Source organism: Ips typographus, linkage group LG4 (genome assembly GCF_016097725.1).
Source record: "Ips typographus isolate SLU linkage group LG4, UJ_Ityp_2.0, whole genome shotgun sequence".
NCBI classification, from domain to species: Eukaryota; Metazoa; Arthropoda; class Insecta; order Coleoptera; family Curculionidae; genus Ips; species Ips typographus.
This window is the reverse complement of record NC_138425.1, coordinates 8,589,182-8,608,594: the sequence shown is the minus strand read 5'-3', so window position 1 is coordinate 8,608,594 and position 19,413 is coordinate 8,589,182. Positions and strand designations below refer to the sequence as shown.

The 19,413-nt window shown below is 33.7% G+C and overlaps 2 protein-coding genes across 10 annotated transcripts in view; one reads left to right on the top strand and one right to left on the bottom strand.

Annotated features, from left to right (window-relative positions):
- LOC145727961 (RCC1 domain-containing protein 1) overlaps window positions 1-19,413 on the bottom strand; it is a 68,078-nt gene that overhangs the window by 19,865 nt on the left and 28,800 nt on the right. Inside the window, exon 5 of one of the 4 annotated variants that reach the window (XM_081977839.1) lies at window positions 14,468-14,601. The exons of 2 other annotated variants lie outside the window; for them this stretch is intronic. In XM_081977839.1, coding sequence (XP_081833965.1) covers window positions 14,600-14,601 — 2 coding nt within the window. In that variant the 3' untranslated portion in view covers window positions 14,468-14,599. Of the gene's footprint in view, window positions 1-14,467; window positions 14,602-19,413 lie in introns of those variants that run through there. One more of the 4 variants, XM_081977834.1, reaches the window with a different exon arrangement.
- The window catches only part of Eip93F (Ecdysone-induced protein 93F), a 66,456-nt gene that overhangs the window by 21,685 nt on the left and 25,358 nt on the right, over window positions 1-19,413 (top strand). For 4 of the 6 annotated variants that reach the window (XM_081977819.1, XM_081977817.1, XM_081977818.1 and 1 more), the window contains exons 3-4: window positions 17,961-18,147; window positions 18,510-18,717. In XM_081977819.1, coding sequence (XP_081833945.1) covers window positions 17,961-18,147; window positions 18,510-18,717 — 395 coding nt within the window. Of the gene's footprint in view, window positions 1-1,845; window positions 2,630-9,216; window positions 9,290-17,960; window positions 18,148-18,509; window positions 18,718-19,413 lie in introns of those variants that run through there. The other 2 variants (XM_081977821.1, XM_081977820.1) reach the window with 2 other exon arrangements.

Sequence of the window (19,413 nt, the reverse complement as noted above, 5' to 3'; positions counted from 1 at the left end):
CCATTTTTACAGTTAATATTAATATTATTACTAATACTAATAGTAAGATTAAATTTTGTTTTATAAACTAGGCAATACACTAACACTAATTACACTATATTCACTTCGTTTGAACTCCCATCGCTGATTAGCTTTATGTTACTTACATGTCATTAAGTAATATTAAGTTTTATTGTGAGGTTTATTGAATTTGAAAATTCCCTACGATTTGATCATATCGAAACTTGGTTAGTCGGTGAAGTAAGTATTTATTGTCAACTGTGAAAATTTGGCTTTTATATCAAATTGCGTTTTGAAAATAATGAATTTTTTGATTCAACAATATTTATTTTCTTATCTTTCTCTATTTATCTTCTTTGTGACCACCAAATGATACAGTGAATGTAGTTAAATTTCAGGATTTCGGTAAAATTTTGGTCAGTGCCCGTTTTCGCATTATTATCATTATAATGATAATACTAGGGAAATGGGCACAGTGACCAAGATTAAGTAGTCCTACTCTAAAGTTTAAGGAAAACTCTAATAAAGTGTTACTTAATGGTAGCACTTTAATAGAGTTTTCTTAACTTTCTAGATGACATTAATTACCTAAAAAATGCAGCTTAGATTTTACTGGTTTTTCTTTTCTGTAGTTTGTGATTGCCCAAAAAAATGCAGCTTTTAATAATCTACCCACTACGAAAATGCTGCACATGAAGGATTCCAGAGTCCAAAGGCGTATTTTGGTCAAAGTATTCACCTGCGTTTCATTAAGCTGTAGTAACACTGATTATCTTTTTTTGTCAGAATAAATTAAAATGAGATAGACACTCTAGTTAAGATTCACGCCAAAATTCGTCTCAAATGTGCGATATTTGCGTAAATCTGAGCAAAGTGGGTAGTTTGTAATTTACGCACATTTGGACTTATCATTAACTTAGGAGTAGGTATTCTGGATTTGTAATGACATTTATGACACTGACAGTGAGAAAGACAATATCAAGTTTCCTTGTTTTCTTTCTACATTTATTTTTATGACTTGAATTTTGTTTAATATAATTACTTTGATACTACCAATCTGATAATGTGAAAATGGCAGTAAAATAGAATCAAAACTTTGAATGTCTTTCTCGTTTTTAGAGTGATTCATAATGGGTTCGGCAACCATAATTGCACTAGTGCAAATTATCGGGGGTAATATCCCTAGTGCATTTAATTTTTCCGGAAAAATTCGGAAAAACGAGTTTCTAATAATAATAGTAATATAATTACTTAGAAACGAGTATTCCAATTTTTCCACAGGAAAAATTAGATGCACGAGGGATATTTGGTAAGATTATTTCCTGAGTTAAATAAACATTTTATTTTAATTAAAACAGTAAGAACAATAATAATTAATACGAACAATAACTTTCAAGCTAGAAAGGGTAATACTATTCTTTATGTTGTTGTGAGGAGTGTGCAATTTTTTCGATTTTTTTTCCGAAAAAACTGCTGACAGCTAAGTTGACAGTTGTTGACAAGTGATTTTTCCACTTTAAATTTACATTTGTTATACTAATTCTTGATAGCGATTGGTCAAAATTGATAGGAAGGAAATAATCAATGTAATCCGCCTGTGATTGATACAGAGTACATAGTCATGAAATTCCAGTATTGCATTGTAAATTGACTTTGATAGATGATTGAAATTAATACAAAAAAATCAAAGGGATACTTAATGAATGGATCATGTCGAAACTAGGTTAGGAACTTACAAACTAACGAAATTGAGGAAAAGGTGCTATTTTTTATAAATTTATTAATTGTTTGACTAACTGTGCAACTACTATTAGAAAATAAATAAAAATGTCAGAAAAAAGCGTTCAGATTAGTTTTTTCGACAAAGTGAAACAGTGGAAGTGAATCAGCAAATCGAAGTGAAAACACCCATAAAATAATATAGTACACGACCCAAACAATGGCCGACGTTTTGGTGCTGATGAGGGTTTTTGTCTTAAACGGAAGTGCAGAAAAAAAGCCACCACATTCCTAGTTGTTTTTGAATCGCTCTGGTATAACTGAACTCCTTAGTACGCATTACGACGACATCGACGTTTGGTGTCCAGGAAAATGCAGCGGACGCACTTTTTAGTCCGGTAGACAAAAGTGCAAAAGCGAACCGGTGTCAACGAGCGGCACGAATAGACGCACGTCGGTGCCGCTCTCGTTCGAACGTGAACCGAACTTTGCCGCGCATATGCAGACCTGACCTACCCGACAGTCTGTTCAGTGCTCGAAGTCGAGTAAACGCGCCGTGTAACCCTAAAACGGGGGCCCACGAAGGGCCTTATGTCCTTTCGGCTCGGTTTTTTAACATTATTCCGGGTTTGGTTTTGATTGTTCAGTTTATGGCAAAAACACGTTAATTTTCTTCAGCTTTTTCTGTTATCTTTGTGTCTGCACGTCGTTTTTCTCAACTTATTAGCGCGACTGCACTCTATCGATTCGCGGACACTTCTTTTGCTCCAGTTTGTTTTTCACCCCCTCAACATACGTGATTTTAGCCGGTTTCGGGGTGGTTTTGGTTTCTTATCCGGTCATGTTTGTTGTTTAAAGTTTTGTTTTTGGTTATACGGTGCAAAATATGTGCATGGGAAAACTGAGCCCGGTTAGTTTGTTTGTCTATAAGTAGTAGAATAACTCTAGTTTTGTGTTTGAGATGTACTAATTATTAGTATGCCGCAAACACACATTTTTATATAGTTATTCCATCCACTACCCTCTCGACTAACCTTAAGTAGTATATGTCATATAAAGAGGTTTTAGAGCGCAAAGTAAACGCAAAAACATTGGTAATGCATTTAAATGACATGTGTTTTTCCAATGGACACACTGTTAACATGTTTTCCTCCTCCTCCAGCACCACGCGTCAGTATCACAAAAGGTATATCATACTCTAACAAATTATGGTCATTAAAAAGGGCTTTTGGTAACGCAATATTTCAAAAACGATTGTAAATTTGTGAAGCGACTATTTATGAAAACTGCCAAGACTTTTGCCATTTTTAAATGGCAAAAAATGCATGCACGTGTACACTTGAATGCGGGCGTTCTTGTATTACCTATTTTTAAAAATAATCTTGCATCTTTCCTTTAATTAACGGTTTTGTAGGTGATTTACTGCTGTTGCTGTCAGGTTTTCCATGTAAAACCTTAACAATAGGTAATAATATTGAGTGACACACTTTGCTATGTATACTGACAATATACATAGAAAATGATCACTAAAGTTTTTAAGCAATTATATTATTATTCAGTTACTTGTTGTGTTGATAGTAATTGCAAATTGAAAAAAAGCAAAGTTATGCTTGGAACTAATGGAGGAAATAATTACACTAAACCTAACCCAACAGTTTTCAAAACTCTTACTTAAAAAAAAGTCAAATAAACTTGCTAAAAAGTTTTAAAACTTATTTTAGATTTTTTTTTTGAGAGTGTCTCCAAAAACCGAGCAAAAATCTTACCACAAATTCTGGAAGAGTTAAATATGAAAATCTAACCCAACTTGTCCAAAAGTGTCGGAAATATAGAGTGTCAAAAATACAATTTGGTTTTAAAATCGGCTGATTTAATTAGTTAATTACCTAACCTAGGTATATTTGAAACGCTGACAAACTTTTTTGAGACACTGTTTATTAAACTCTAAATTAAAAATTCTTATTTTCTAACGTTTTGTGCACAACCTGATTATTTGTGCTGTTTAATTTACAAAAAATCAAATAAACATTTTCAACGCAAAGCAAAACAGTTAAATGTTTACCCAATTATTGTAATTGCAACATTTCGAATCATCACCATAATCTCGCTTGGCATTTCTGAAGTTTTAGCTTCAAGTTGTGCACTTTGTATCTCTCATCTTGAATCTAACCTCGATCTAAGCAGAAACCCCCCGGTGATTTTAGACTAAATTTCTTAAAGACAACATGGCTTAAACAGCACGACTGTTTTACTAAAAACATTATATGTTAATTTGGCGACATTCTACAAGGTTTTAGGTAGTTTATCTGTTGGTGTGACCTTTGGCAAAGCCATGTTGCCAATAACTTAATTACGGACATTCGTGAGCAACTGTCAACCCTGTGGTTTTATAGTAAGGGGAGAGAGAGAATAACTCTGGCGTTTAAATTTTAATCCTGTTTATTTTTAATGAGTAAAGAAGTAAAGTGGGCGAGAAACTCCAGTGTCATATCTAGAATAAAATCCATGACCACGAGCTTTAAGTAATAAAGTAATAATTTATAGTTGTGGATTGCAAAAGCAAATTGTAAAAGGTTTTAAGAACGGATTATGTCCGAGTTAACTGAATATGAGAATCTGCATAAGAACGTATATAAAAGGACTGTAAATAAAGTCTAGGGACATAATCCTTTTAAATATACGCTGTAATTTGGAATCGGTTGTCACTAACCATCTTTCTTGAATAAGTTAAGTTTAATTTATAATTTTGGCCAAGAAAGTAAAGCAATTGCTACTATTTCTCTCAATAAGAACCAATGCAACCTTACCGCAATGAAAACAATAGAAAAACACCTTCAAGTTGTTAATTCAATTAATACATCATTCGCATATTTAAACACAGCGAAACAAATAATATTGCTAAAACTTGTCAGTATTTTTTTTGTTGGAGACAGTAAATATACAAGACAGATCAGTATAATGACTTAATTAAATGTCAACAATTTAGACATATAAAGAGCACCGATGTGCTAGAGCCTTTAAGAAGACAAAACCCATCGGCAGTTGTGTAAATAGAGCAAAAGTAAGACTGAGATTTGGCTTTGATTCAACAATTTGAAGAACCATCTGCGCTATAATTCAAAGCAAATATCTTTTAATGCTTTTATAGGGAATTGGAAGAACGTTTTGTTATTATATCGTTCAAGTTTTGAAATATTAAGTAACCATTGTGATTGTGATAGAGTTAGTAACGTTAAATACCAGATTGTTTTTGACTATTTAGAATGCGTAAAAAAACTACATAAAGCTTTGTTGAAATCTTTTATTACTGTTAAGTTCACACTGATTGAATTATTAGCTGCGATTAACGGTCTTATTTATGCCAAATCAAGTTCAAAATGGCCCATTCCATTTAAATGGCCCACGTTATGCTTAGTAAATATGGTCATGCAGTGTTTTTAGCAAAAAAAAGTCAGAACGAGGTGGCAAAGCAATAAAAGACTCATAAACAAGCTGTACTAAGACGTTTAAATGTAATTTTAAAGAAACACAAAACCGCGGAGAAATGCCCTAAATGGACGATGAGATTAGATACGCGAAAGTCTATGATGAATGCGTAAAACTCAGATAAGCATTTTACGGTGGGAGATTTATGTTTCTGCACACTACCCAGTTTGTGCAGGCAAGTTTATGTCTATATGAATTAACGGGTCGATGCAAAGCAAATTATATCATTCAGTGATAATTAGAGTTCTCTCTGTAAGACTTTCGTCGACATTAACACCCATCGCCAAGCCAAAACAGCAAAGGTCATTATCTCAGTTTTCGAGCTCCCGACCTTCGTCAATTGCGTATTTGTTGAGCTTAAAAGCTCGTTAAACGCGTTTAAAACTGTACAGTCATTTTGCACTGCTGTTCTTATTATATAGCTGGAAGTAATCTTCGAACACCTCTTTCATCAACGCCATGCCATAGGTTACCAAAGCATTCTTTCTAGGAAGCGCGATGGGGCCTACTCCATTTTATCTGTAACTATCTCTAATTGTCTGTCATTTCCTACGGAGACCGTATCTTATAATTGCAGCTTCGCCTTTTACGGCCGTAATCCGACAAGAAATCTCTTCAAATTATTTATCTTGAAAAGGAATTAAAGGAGCAATTTCTGAATTGTAATCATTTTTTCGAGCCTCGATTTCGTATTATCAGAGTCGGACTCGGAACGAACTTTTTCAATGAAGCCGTTACTTTACTACGCGAATAGTTACAAGCACTCGAAAGCCACTCGGAGTTTATTATCAAGCTATAAACGCCGACTAGTTGTGATGTCTGCTACTATGTAGTTGGTAACGTTTCTAAATGTAGCTTTTATTAATTACGTCAAGAAATATGGGTAGTGTCTTTAAAGTCTATGAATGGAACACTTGTTTGCATACTAAACATGTACTTTTTGCCTCTCTTTTGCACTTTTCGACGCTATTTGTACCATTAAACAAGTTTTTATGTTAGATTGTAGGTAAATGTATTAACCAAACTACACAATGAAAACGTTTTGATATTTCCTACACACGGTGACCTACTTACTCTAACCGAAAATACGCATTTTTGTTTAACCTGAACTTTCGGTGCTGGTGATGAAAGTAAACAGGTGCTGGTAATACATCAAGAAAGTAATTTTGCGTATAACAATGTTTCCTGACTGGCTTAGCAATCAATAACTTTACACCAGATGGGCTAAATCAGCTAATAACACAAAATTACCCTATTTACTTTTTACTAGTTTTCACTTTACCTGCTACTTCACTTTTGTTGAATATGCAAATATCGAAAGCTAATCAATTCCCCCTTATGTCCTTCACTCTAAATTATGCCACAATCTTTTAAAATTAATTAACCTTCCATTCTATCCATTTAAATAGTTGTTTCATCACAATATAAGCCATGCATGACATGGAAGTTGTAGTAATTAAAAAAGGGCAATGGGCGTCTCAAAGAAACCCTCATAGTCTTAGTAACACTTCAATCTAATGAGCTCTCGTTTTACCGACATACGAAAGTGGAAAACTGCAAATTTTGTTGAATTATTTTTGAAAGTTGCCAGAAATACAATAGACATAGCAGCAGACATAGACATGGCATTCAGTTATGTATCAGTTACATTCATAAATTAATCAGAAAGTGCTTTTTGGCTTTAAGTTAAATATTGAACTTACCTATGGTGTTTTAGGGACGATTTAATCATTATGTTATACGGGGACACTCTTATATACAAGAAGTGTGTCTATTTTTCACCGACTTCTAGACATACATAATGTTTCATATAAATATCAATTTTCTATTTCCCAAGAGTTCAGAAAAACGTCGAAAATAATGATACGTGGTGGTCAAAAAAGTCAGTTGTAAAAAAGGCAAAAAGTCAAATTTTTCAAATAAATCACCCCTACTTTTATACTTGTATCCTATATTAAGATATTTGACAAACATGCTTAATGATATAGTGTGACTCATTCATTATAAGAGTTTTGGGATCTAAATTTTAGACAGCCTGTATAATTGTAATCCCAAAACAGGACAGAAGCATAAAGTTTAAACTATGTGTCAACATTTTTAAAAAATAGGACGTTTACATCTTTCATAACTAAGGCGACACTCCACTGTAAAATTTGTTTTTTAAGAGACAGATTTTTATTTTGAATATCGTTAAAACGTTAATACTTAGGTATAGGATATTATACTCAAAATGTTTCTGATATAACAAGCAGAGTCCAAAAATGCAAAAATATACAGGGTTTCCCATTTAAAATAAGCAAAGTGACATCTACTTCCAGTTAAACCGGAAGTGACAGATTCTAAGACTTGATCCCAACAAACCTTTAATAAACGTTTTGGATGACTGCTAACCCTGTATACTATACCAAGTTTGCAGTTTTTAATAATCTAAATTCACAAGCAGAGACAAGTAATTTTCCTGTCTAAGGTGTATGTACTTTTAAACCAAACAATTTAAATAAAAAGTGCAAATTTGTGTGATAAAACATTTTACTCTCTTATTAATTAGGTGTTAATTGGTCTAATAGGTAGTTATTTGTAGATATAAATAGTACATATCTAATTATAAGCTAAATAAATATGTAAATGTTTCTAATAAATATGTAAAGTTTATTGTACCTTATAATTATTTTGGTACTAACTTTTAACCAGGGTTTGAAAATATCATGATATTTATATAAATATCATATCACATGACATCTGATATATATTATTTTCAATCTTCATATACTTAGCTATAAAAAATATAAAAAACTAAAAAAATTGTTTTGTTTTATGCTTACTTAAGCTATATTTTGTTTTAACACAAATCCTTTTATAATAACTTATATTATTTCTATACAAAAAAAATTAACTTTTTATTATGCGACTCTGAAAACTATCTATTTCTCGACACACAGTAACAGCTTTACTAATCTCAGACAAATTAGAAAACCAAACTTTGTCATCGTTCAGTAAAGCTTACGTAATATTCTTGATACTTAATATAATAATTTTTTGATGCTTTGAATAACTGAAACCGGTTTTTATTCAATTAATAAAAATATCGAATATATCGGATATATATCAAGCTGTAAATATCAAGATGTATATCATGATATTTATCATGACATATATCACTGGATATATATCCTCTGAACCCAGGGTTTAACACTGTGCAAAAATGTGTTTTACTTTTTTTAGCGCGGAAAAATGTTGTAATTTGAGTTTGTATTGGTGTACATTTAATTTATTTTTATTTCACTCATCATAATTGTTTTTTAACATTATCATTCTTCAGTCAGTTGAAAATCCTGATTACTTGATTTTTTAATACAATCTTATTGTTAATAGAATCTGTAACCTCACAAAAAAATGAACCTAAATCGGGTTTCAGAGTGCGTTTTTAGAAATCTTGGAAATCAAACATCATTTTGGCGTACTGGCGACGCTTATTCAACCATTTCTTCATTGGCGGTCGTTTTTTTGGGCCATCTGGTTTTCACTTCACGTTCCGCCTAGTTAGTTTTAAAATCTGCGAATCATCGTTTGATTGTTGTTAATAATTCAGTCAAAACGTAAACCAGCGCCGTGCTTTTCAGCATTGTGTTCCCATTCAGTTTGGCACTCGAGTGACGTAGCTAGATTGGATTAATCTGATATTTTTAGGTAAAAAATTGACAATACAATTTGGCGATCTATTAATATAAGTGGTATTTGTTTATCTCTTCTCGATTCGGACGTAGGAAGCATCTTTATCAATTCGGGACGCATTTACACATTTTTTATGCGATAATTGATATAAGTTTGTTATCGTACAAGTGACTAAGTGTAGGTACTAGAGATATTTTGATAGTTTCAACAGAGACGGACTAGCTTTTGACATAAATTGAAAGGCAAATAGTCAAGGATGGGAATCAATTTCAGTCAGATCCTGCGATGAGCATAATAGATAAGAAAGTTGGAGTGATCACGTCCAAAATTTGAAGCACACTTGAAAATAACTCAAAAAACAATCAGCAGTTTTTGGTGGTTACGGTGTTCAACTCCTCTAGCATGAGACAAGGTAGGTTAATACCTCAACAATTGTTCTATTAAATATTTATCATCGTCTGATGCCAGCAGAGGTCAGCAGGCCTGTACAGAAAAAAAGACCAAAAGCTCAAGAATACCGCAATTAACAGGTTTCAAATACTGCTTAGACGTCGTTTAAGTTTTAGCGAGAATTTTAAACCAAACTGGGCCCATTAGATGGCCTTATACGGATTTTTTTTCTGTCGAGAATCTAAAACGGCACCGTTTTTGCCCGCTTCGGTAAACGCTCGAATCTAGTTTTTGATCCAAGTTCAGTACGTGTCTGGTTTATTACGCCCATGTTTGTATTCGTTACTGTATTTTTGTCTTGAGTGCATGACGTCCTAGAAGCGCAAACCAGTTTAGACGAGCCGTTAGCTAACACTCTCCAATGGATTTTGTTCGGTTTTCAAATCACTCAAAACTTGTTATAATATTACAACTCGCCAAATATAGGCAACATCTTCAAAACGTCTTAAAGAATTATTTCCGGTCTTTGTATTGTTTCCTCCATTTTTTTTTTTAATATCGTCGATCTATCAATATGAACTTATAGGAAGCAATATGGATATCATTGAAAAACGACGAGAATGTGAAACCATTTTGAAAACAACTACTTTATTAATTTCAAGCCAAAACCTCAATAAAGTTAAGTATCACACAGATAGACTGAATCAGGTATCAAAATCAGGCAAATTTAATTTCAATTAAACAACAAACTATTAAGATAAAACCATGCAAAACATCATTATTCTTATCATAATAATCAAAATTCATACCTATACGAAAGTTAACTAACGTAATGATAGAATCATGTGAGTTAAGTCATTTATTTCTTGCATTTTATAGAAATTTCTCTTTATTGAATTGTACTTACACAATATGTAATTTTTTCTTGAAGAATATGATTGTATTGTAGTAAAACAGTATTAATAATTGGAATTTGATAGCTTTACGCATTTTCGTTCTTCAACTGACTTCAGATTAGAGTTCATTCATGAACTCTAATTTGCTTGTTTTGTGTAACAAAAATGATCGATTAATTTCTTTACACTTATTATTACTTACTAGAGGCAAAATCATCAAATTAGGGTGTGTATGAAGTTGAAATGTAGATAAAGTAGAAAAAACCACAAGAAACCTTTTAAAACTGTAATTTTATATCATCATATCATTTATATCATATTGTACTAGATCATTGTGAGCTTCTTGTCCAAGTGGAGATACTTGGGCAATTAGCCAGCTCTTCTTTTCTGAGACTGATCAGTGATCAGTCTTTCAAAATTTCTCAACCATGTCAAACATAATTTGTCCATTCTTCTTTTCTGGAGCGGATAAAGTCTAATATTCGCTTCAGTCATCATTTAGAAAAAATATTCGCACAGACAACTTTATAATTGTCCACCAAAACAATGGAATTCGATCCAAAATGAAATCATGACCCAAATTTAATTTTCACAGGTTACAAATACATTGTTTTGTATTCTTATCGCATGTTGTTTGTAATTCTAACCAATTTTATCTAACATAACTTGTACCTATCATTAACCGTTTTCAGGAAAATGCAGTCTGAATATTTGATTTTTCGATAAAACCAACAAAATGACAACTTGAATTATTAAGAGTGCAAATCTAGAACAACTGGATATTACTTAATTAAATTTTTATCTGACAATAAAGTATTTTTTTAGTAATAATAGACATCTGGGAGATCATCTGAGGTACTAAGAGTGTAAAACAGACTAAGTAGGGTTAGGTTAGTTCAGCCCTTAATTAAAAATAGTCTATAGAAATGTTATATTGCATTGTATAGTAGTTCTTCACAACTACATTAATAAAAAACATTACACTGTAACATTCAAATCATTTACAACAGTCAACAAGAACATTAATCTTCTTAATCAGTCGAGACAATCAAACGTGACTATCATAATCCCTTTAAACACAGGTCTTACATGTACTAAAGGCATTATAACTCGGTGTCATTACTTTATCAAGCAATGGAGTTTAGTTAGATTGATTTGTAAGAGTAAAAGTTTACTTTTTTTATTTAAGTGTCGAGAAATGTTGGAAGAATGCTTTAGTTTGGTTAATATTTTAACTCTTCAATTACTCAATTGAATAGTTTAGGAGTAACTAAACATAACTGAAAGTAATAGTTATTATTCTTTTGAAACCTTATTAGTCGTTTGTTACACTTTACTCCTGATGACTTAAAAAGTTTTCTATCTACATTTTTTAAGCACTATGGAGTGAACATTTATATTATTTAATACTGCAGATTATTGGTAGTCGTCATCAAACTAGAAACTCTAAAACTTGACTAAACTCATGAAAACAAAGACGTTTGCTCAATTTGGTTTTATCCACGTGTCGATATCTATTCGACTTTATAAAATTTCGATTTATGGAACTATATTTAAAAGTTTTAAAGTCCCACGTTGACAAGATCCTATTCCGGGCAAAAGTTTGAAGGCAAAGCAATAGACACTTTAAAAGGAAAGTTATTCTTAGTTTCTTACATTTGCAGCAAATGTCAGCATTTATTTATTCTGATGGAACACTAACACCACAAAGTATTTTTTTTAAATATAAACAAGAAAAAAGAGTTCGTTTGACATAATTAATTGTACAACAGAATTTTTTTGATTACAGTCATAACAACAGCAATAGGCTTACAATAGAAATTACACCAAAAAATTATAAATCAAAAAAAATTGAAACGTGCGGCAATACTTAAATTTAACAAAAGAAAATTCCACGTTCTCTCTTTTTAGGTGTGCCAATTTTCGCTTTTACAATGAAAAACATCTAATTTAAAAACTTACCTGCAGTAACATGACTCAGACATAAGGCAAAACACAATTACTAACGTTGTTACACTTTAATTTAGGCTTAAAACCATTTTTTCTTTGATGATTTCATCAGTTTTTTGATCTGGTGCAATTTGACTGTGTTATATTTGGTTATATAGCAAGGCAAGTAGGTTTTTTAGAACTTAAATAAGTAGTAATTAAACGTGTTTAAATGTATTTAAGTAAAAAACGACGTTCTACAGCATGTTTGGTTGGACAGCTGCAAATGCATAATTAAGCAAACCTGCTTGTTAATCCTATTTATATTTATGTAAAAATGATATGTTAGGCATCGTGGCCTATACACTGAAAGTGGTTAGTACAATATTGATGTGTGAATACTGTATATCCGATATTCTCCAATTAGAGCATGTGGACAATATACTCGTAGTAATTATTGAGAGTAAGTTTCTGGAAAAAAATATCTGAGAAGTTTTAGCTTGTACAGGTTGGAAATCCACTAATGTCACATCATTTACTGTTACAGTAGTAACCAATTCACAATAACACAAAACCGCTAGCCGAATCTGTTTTAAATTAAATGTCATGTTTTGTTCCAATACCCCACATGCTGATCTAGTTCAATTCGAACTTGATATTAAATAGGCATTCCCAGTAGTTATCGGTTCAATTTATTCATGCATCAGTTTTAGAATTGCTGCTGTTGCAGCGTGAAATTTTCGTTGTGATTTCGGGCCTGGTGTTTCGTTACATCGCAAAACAAATGACGAACACTATCCAATCTCAACATATGCGGTTATGAAAGACCGATAAAGTGGACATGATTAAACGAAAAACAATAACCACCGTTGTTCAGTCAAATCTGGTGAGATTGACTTGTCATCAAAGACTTTCTGACTCATCATCATCCGAAGAAATCAATACCAGCGATTCCAGTTTAACGACCTTCCCTAATGAAATCATTTCCCCGGGGATAATCAGCACTTTCCAGTTTTGCCCCGTTATCATTCGCCTGTTGTGTGCCGGGCCATTAACGGGCTCAACACCCGTAATTAGAATGCAGTTTAAGAGCCACCGGGTATAGTAAAAGGTATCGCGTTTCGAGCGTACAAAAACAACCTTCATTTTTCTACGTTATTTTTGCATAAAATAACGTGTTAACGAAGCAGTCGAGTGTGATGATGACCTTAGTTTCTATGCCAATTTCGGTTTGCTATTTTGTTATTGCGCCGCTGAAACGGTGTCGTTTTACCCATCCAGGATCGGTTTACCTCGTATGTAAATTTAGCTTTTGCAGTCCTGGTGGCCTGCTAATTTGATTAGGATTAGACTAAGTTTTTTTTTTAGTTTTCATAGGTTTCAGTAGTTCCTTGTTTAAAAGCGGATTCTGTTGCACTCGTGGGTGAAAAAAACACCCACAGAAGTTATTCAGTGTAACAGGATTTTTCAATTCAATTTTATTATTATTTTGGTTCAGCAAACAAAGAAAAGTATAATGACGTCAAAGCCGAAATAAGTACTGGCAAGGTTGTAGAAAAGGTAGAACTCTTATCTTTGCCAGGCGTTTTTTGAATTCTACTTTAGAATTACCAGAAGCCTCTAAAAATACTACTGCCAGAGACCTAAGAAAGTGTTACCATCTGCAAATATTTGAAAATTACCAGAGGCTTCTAGACTCATTTTGGAAATAGTTAGAGGCTCCCAAATTATTTATTACTAAGGTTCGTCTAGCAGTGTCCTAAACTTTGTGATTTGCCAGATGCTTTTAAAATCACTTTGGAAATGCCAGAGGCCTCTAAGTACCCCTGAGTTCACTGATAACATACGAAGAATTATTTTATAGATGCTAGAAGTTTCTAAATATTTCTAATCCTAATCTAAATCTCAAAATCCGGTAAGTCTCTGGGATCATTTTAAACATTTAGGACCTTTCTCATTTTTTAACATTGCCAGAACAGTTTTGGACAGACGAGGATCCTTACCCAGAAACCTCTACAAAGTACCTCTCCTGTATACAGTGTGTCCCAAATTGCTTCTACATGTATTGGGATCTCGAAAACGGTAAGAGCTACAGAGTACGGTTAAATGGGGAAATTTTAGAGAATTTTATGTGAAACTTATTTCCGGTTTCCAAATTAAACTATCTTTCTCCGTTTTCTGGAAAATTGGGAAAACGTCAGAGGCTGCACTTTAAACACTCTTTAACAAAGCCAAAGAGAGTTTTGAAAGACATTATTAAGGCACTTTTTCACTTAGACTACGATGACGTAATTAGAAAAAATCTATTGTCATTGGTGTCCGAGATATAGATGATAATTTTGTAAATTCTTATGGCCGCCTTCAAGAAGAAATACTTCGAACAGACCCAGTCAAGATCCTGAAATTCCTAAAGGAACTAAATCTTCTTCAGTTCTGTATCTGTATGGGGTACAGTAGATCTAATAAGGTCGCAGTACATCTGTCACCATCCACACCTACCATTACCATTCTAGAAGTAAAATAAAGTTTATTATCAGTTGTGGTGTCACGTTTGTTTAAGAAAAGCCTCGAAAAAAGCCTTAACAAACAGTTACTTTAGTAAAGTTTCAGAACATACTTAATCTTAACTCTAAGTTCTAAATCATGTCATTAATCATATGAACGTTTTCTGAAATATCTGTCAAAGTTTATTGAGATTGATTTTTTTGAGAAATTAGATTACTGCGATAGGGATTTTCATACAAGGAAACGCTATTAGAAAGCAAAAGTGTAGTTTATCGTTTCAAAGTGTTTTTTTTTTGTTCAAACAAACAAGATTGTTTACAAAATATGTAAGCGTTATTGCACTGTCGTTTTATACGTATTTGGACCAAGTTACCCATCTAAGATTTACACTGTTAATTTCGACGATCAAATTGGTGTCGAAAGAAATTTAGCCGAAAGCTAAAACACGTCCTCGAGCTGACGCTTTCTCTCAAATTCCAACTTTCCTAAAATTTTCAAACGATTCAACGCATCGTCAAATTACGATTCGTCACCGACACCTGTTTTAATTACGCACTCGCGAATTTCATTGGGACGAGCCGACTCTGTATTCCGAAATCGACACAAAAATCATTTCAGCTGAATCACAATCAAATTCGCATTCCGAGAATGCGATACAACAAAACCGAGGACAATGCAACCACAATGACAACAACAACCATTAAGTACATATTTTCCTACTGTGTGTGTGTTTGTAAGGGTTTCGCAAGTTGACTAATGTTTATTGGCTGGTTAAGGCCAAGTAAATAGTTAACAACAAATCATATTTCTAATAAAAAAAAATCTGAAATTAGGTGGGTTTACAATATAAACTAGATCGTTTATCTGAAATTGTTGTGAATTGAGGGTACAGTTGATGGTAACGTCCTCGACATAGAAGAAAACCTGTTAATTGTAAACGAACTTGTGTCGTGCCCACAGATATCGTGACTAGGAGCCATCTTTAATCGTTTCTTAGCCTAGCTTCAAACAGATGCACTTAAGTCACTTTAGGTTTGGTTGAGGTTCATTTTTATCATTTCTTCAGTTCATCGCTCATTCTGGTAATTAAATATTCAACACGGTAGTGCTTTCGTTAGCATTCTAAACAGAACTAATTGGTGCGCAAGATATCAAGATCGAAAAGTGAGAAACTACACAACAATCTTTGCACGTTAGAGCTTTTACCAATTCAAAGCTAAAAAGTCAAAGTGGCAAAATAAATTTTGAATTTAATAACAAAACAAGTTTAAATTCTTGATGGTGTCATGTTACTTTGCAATTCTAAAATGAACACTCCATCTATCCAAACTTAGGTTATTGTATGTCCTTCATTATTTTCCTTTCGGATTTACTTCAGCCATGTTTTTGAGAAACAATGTCTTACATAACAACCGTTAAGCTGTTGCTCAAACTGTCTAATGCTAAAAAGACATAACCTTATCAATGACCATTCATTTACCAATTGTATAAAGTAAGTGAAACTAATTAATTTAAATATATTTGCTAGAATAACAAACATTGAAGTGAAGTTCTTCATACGTTTAATTACGTCTGGTGACAGTTTTAGTAAATTAAACTAAAAAACCAATGGTTTTAAACAGACTTCTTCTGAACTAGAGTCATTAAGCACTGATATCATAAAAATTACTTATCCAAATCGAACACAGTATTCTTTTTAGTCAATTGCACTGTCCAATTCAATCATCCAGAACCTTAAAAACGATAGGAAAAGAGTTGGAAAGTTCATTACTCTGCATTTTATCGATTTTCTTTTCCCGCAGATATCCAGAGAGGGAGACAATATCAGGGAAGGGGCGGCAACGTGTTGCTCAAGAAATTGGATTCCGCTATTAGGGAGTTCTTTTGCTTGTTTTTGGTTCGAGTGGACGAACTCTTGATGTTTTTGACGGTCTTTTACCCCAAAAAGACTTTTTCCCGTTTTAAAGCGATTCACTTTTTAGCAAATGCGCCGTTGATGGGTATGGTACACCCCAAAACCCGGTTTAATTCGAAGTAGGGGGTGCTTTGCTGAACACGCAAAATGCATCTAAATTGCAAAAAAAGTCGCCGAACGAAAATTACAATTAAAGCTACGGGGACCCTGCGGTGCGTGTTCATTAAAAAAGTACGGAAAACCGAAGGAGAACAGGGTAGGACTCAAACATTTTACCTCCATTTCATTACTGAAAAGCGCTACTTGTGTTTATTTAAATGACTTTAACTGCTAGATCTATGTTTCATGGTTTATTACACTTAATTGAAATTAAAGTGAAAGGGTGAAGTAATATAAAAAGTGCGGCCCTGATATGGGGAGGAAAACCGGGCGGGCAGCATGCGGTGCGTAATGCTTTTTTCCTGTAGTTCGTTGAGCTAAAAGCAAACGAATGCATTTAAAAGTGCACTTAAATATGAAAGCCCCTCGCTTGCAAGGCCCCCAGCAAAAATGCGTACATGTGCGTAATTAAAAAAAATATAGGTTAAAATTTAAAAAAAGCGCGCATACATCAGCAGTTTCTCGGAAATGGCAAAGGGAATAATTAATAATTTCCCAGGGCGAAAGGCCGGTTTTTCCGTTGGCTCTGGTAAAGCCAAACCTGAATGATCCTTTGTACAACTCTTTTTCGTTTATGTGGGTTATTAAGTAAATTGCCGTGTTTTTTTAAAGTATAATTATGAGAGTAACGTTTTAATTTAAGTTTGTTAGTATTAGGAAAAATGGTCGAGTTGCATGATTGTATGATTAAAACTAAAAACCCAGTTAACATGTACACATAAATGGTTATGGGTTTTTTTCTTTACGCGTTTTATAATTTGATAATGATTACCGAGAATCTGTAGTTTTAAGTGAACACGATATAATCATAGATTATTCATTCGTAATAAGTTTTAAATGTTTATTTTACAATTCTTTTAAAAATAGATTATATTAAACAAGATGAAAATCACATGGATAAAAATATACCTACTAAATCATTAGTACCAACTTTGAAAACATAACATTGGCGATGCAATTAGGTCTTTGTTAAACCTTAAGTACCTTGGTTGGTTAACAAAAAAGAAGACGTGTTGGCTTTGGCAAGAAACTGCGACGTCATCTTAGCTATATTCTACAAACAACAAAATCCCCCACGCCATTTGCCTGAAAAGTTATTCAGCTCGGTCTTAATTGAGATATTTCTGGCCGTCAGCAAGTTTAATTGGACACTGGAAAAATCTAAGAATGCAAGCTAGTCCGCAGACTATGCGGCAAGGTCTTTGTTCGGCGACAGATTTAGGTCGTGCACTTATATTTTACTTAACGCCTTAAGTGATTTTTTTTTTAAACGATGATTTTCGTTGCAGGGTTGGAACGCATCGCTGAGGAGTTGATGGGTCGAAGGAAATGGAAAATCTACCAAGAATCCATGTCAAGAAGTTATTTGCAACCACTGAACAACAACATAAAACGTACAAACAATTTACTGTCAGAGGAAGACTGTTTTCAGCGTTCTCAGAAGGAGAACAACCAGCCAATTGGCAGCCCAAAGAGGTATAACGTTATTCGCTAATAAGTTTAAAATGTGTCAAGTTCAATTAGTTTGGAATGATCACCTTAACAACAGAATATTTTTGACAGATATGGGACTAAGAAAATTTTCAGAAGAATTCAGTTTAATTTTGAACACTATGAAAGTAAATATTTTAGGTGAAACTTACTTCTTTAAATGTTGGTATTTGTTTAAACATTTGATTGAGAAAAGTCGTTTTATATGCTATTCTATCGAGTGAATACGTGATGACTAATAAACTACTAATTCTGGGGTACTAATCGTGTGGTGTGAACAAAGAAATAGATCTTTTACTCATTTTTTTTTTTGGATATAGCATTTAGACTTTAGACCTTGGTTTCAGTGTTCGAAAGCCTGCGGTGAAGGAGGCGGAGGAGGAAGAAGAAGCCAAAGCAACGTCACCGGAAGCCGGTGGCGGAGGCGCCGACGGCGCCACCCGGAACGACGTGGACGCTGCGCAGCTCGATTGGAACCCGCAGAGCAAGTGCGTCTTCTGCGTAGACGGAGACGGCAAGCTGGATAGTGAACACGCCGCGCATCACGGGGAACTGGTAAGAATTTTGTTTTTCTGCCAATCAAAATGATGCTCTTATCCCTTGTCTAATGTGAAATTTCAGAACATGCATCACCGTACAGTGTACAACATCTAAAAAAAAAACAACTTCATAGACATTTTTCGTACATAAAGACCTTTCTTGACTGCTAGTGCAGTTCCTCTAGCCAACATTTATTGCAGTTTTTTTCAATAACTTGACTAATCATAGATCAACAGATTTATACGTCGAAAACCCTCTCGAGTGTCAATAATTACGAAAACATCGATTAAATAGGCTAAAGTTTGAGCGATCAATCAAACAAACAAACATTTATCGGTTTCGCCCAATTCAAAAACGGAAAACGTACGATTTTAATCGGGGGCGACAAATCGGCTTTGACATTACCGCTCGTTTTCCAGATACGGGCGCACAAACACATGCATGCTTTATGAACTTTAGCGGCTTTATGGAAATCAATTTCACAGAGCGCGACATAAATGCGACTATTAAAATGGCATTGGGCCGCACACCAAATTCGGATCCCTCCATGTGTTTAAAGTGGTTTATTTCTGTTTTCGATCAATTAGGCTTGTCGCCTCCGTTTCGACGCTTTGTTTGTTGATGTTCTTCTCTTCGAACTTGTGTTTAATTTTTTTTTGTCAGTGATGGCTGTTTGCTGGTGGAGTAAATTGGAAGTAGTCAAGAAAACAG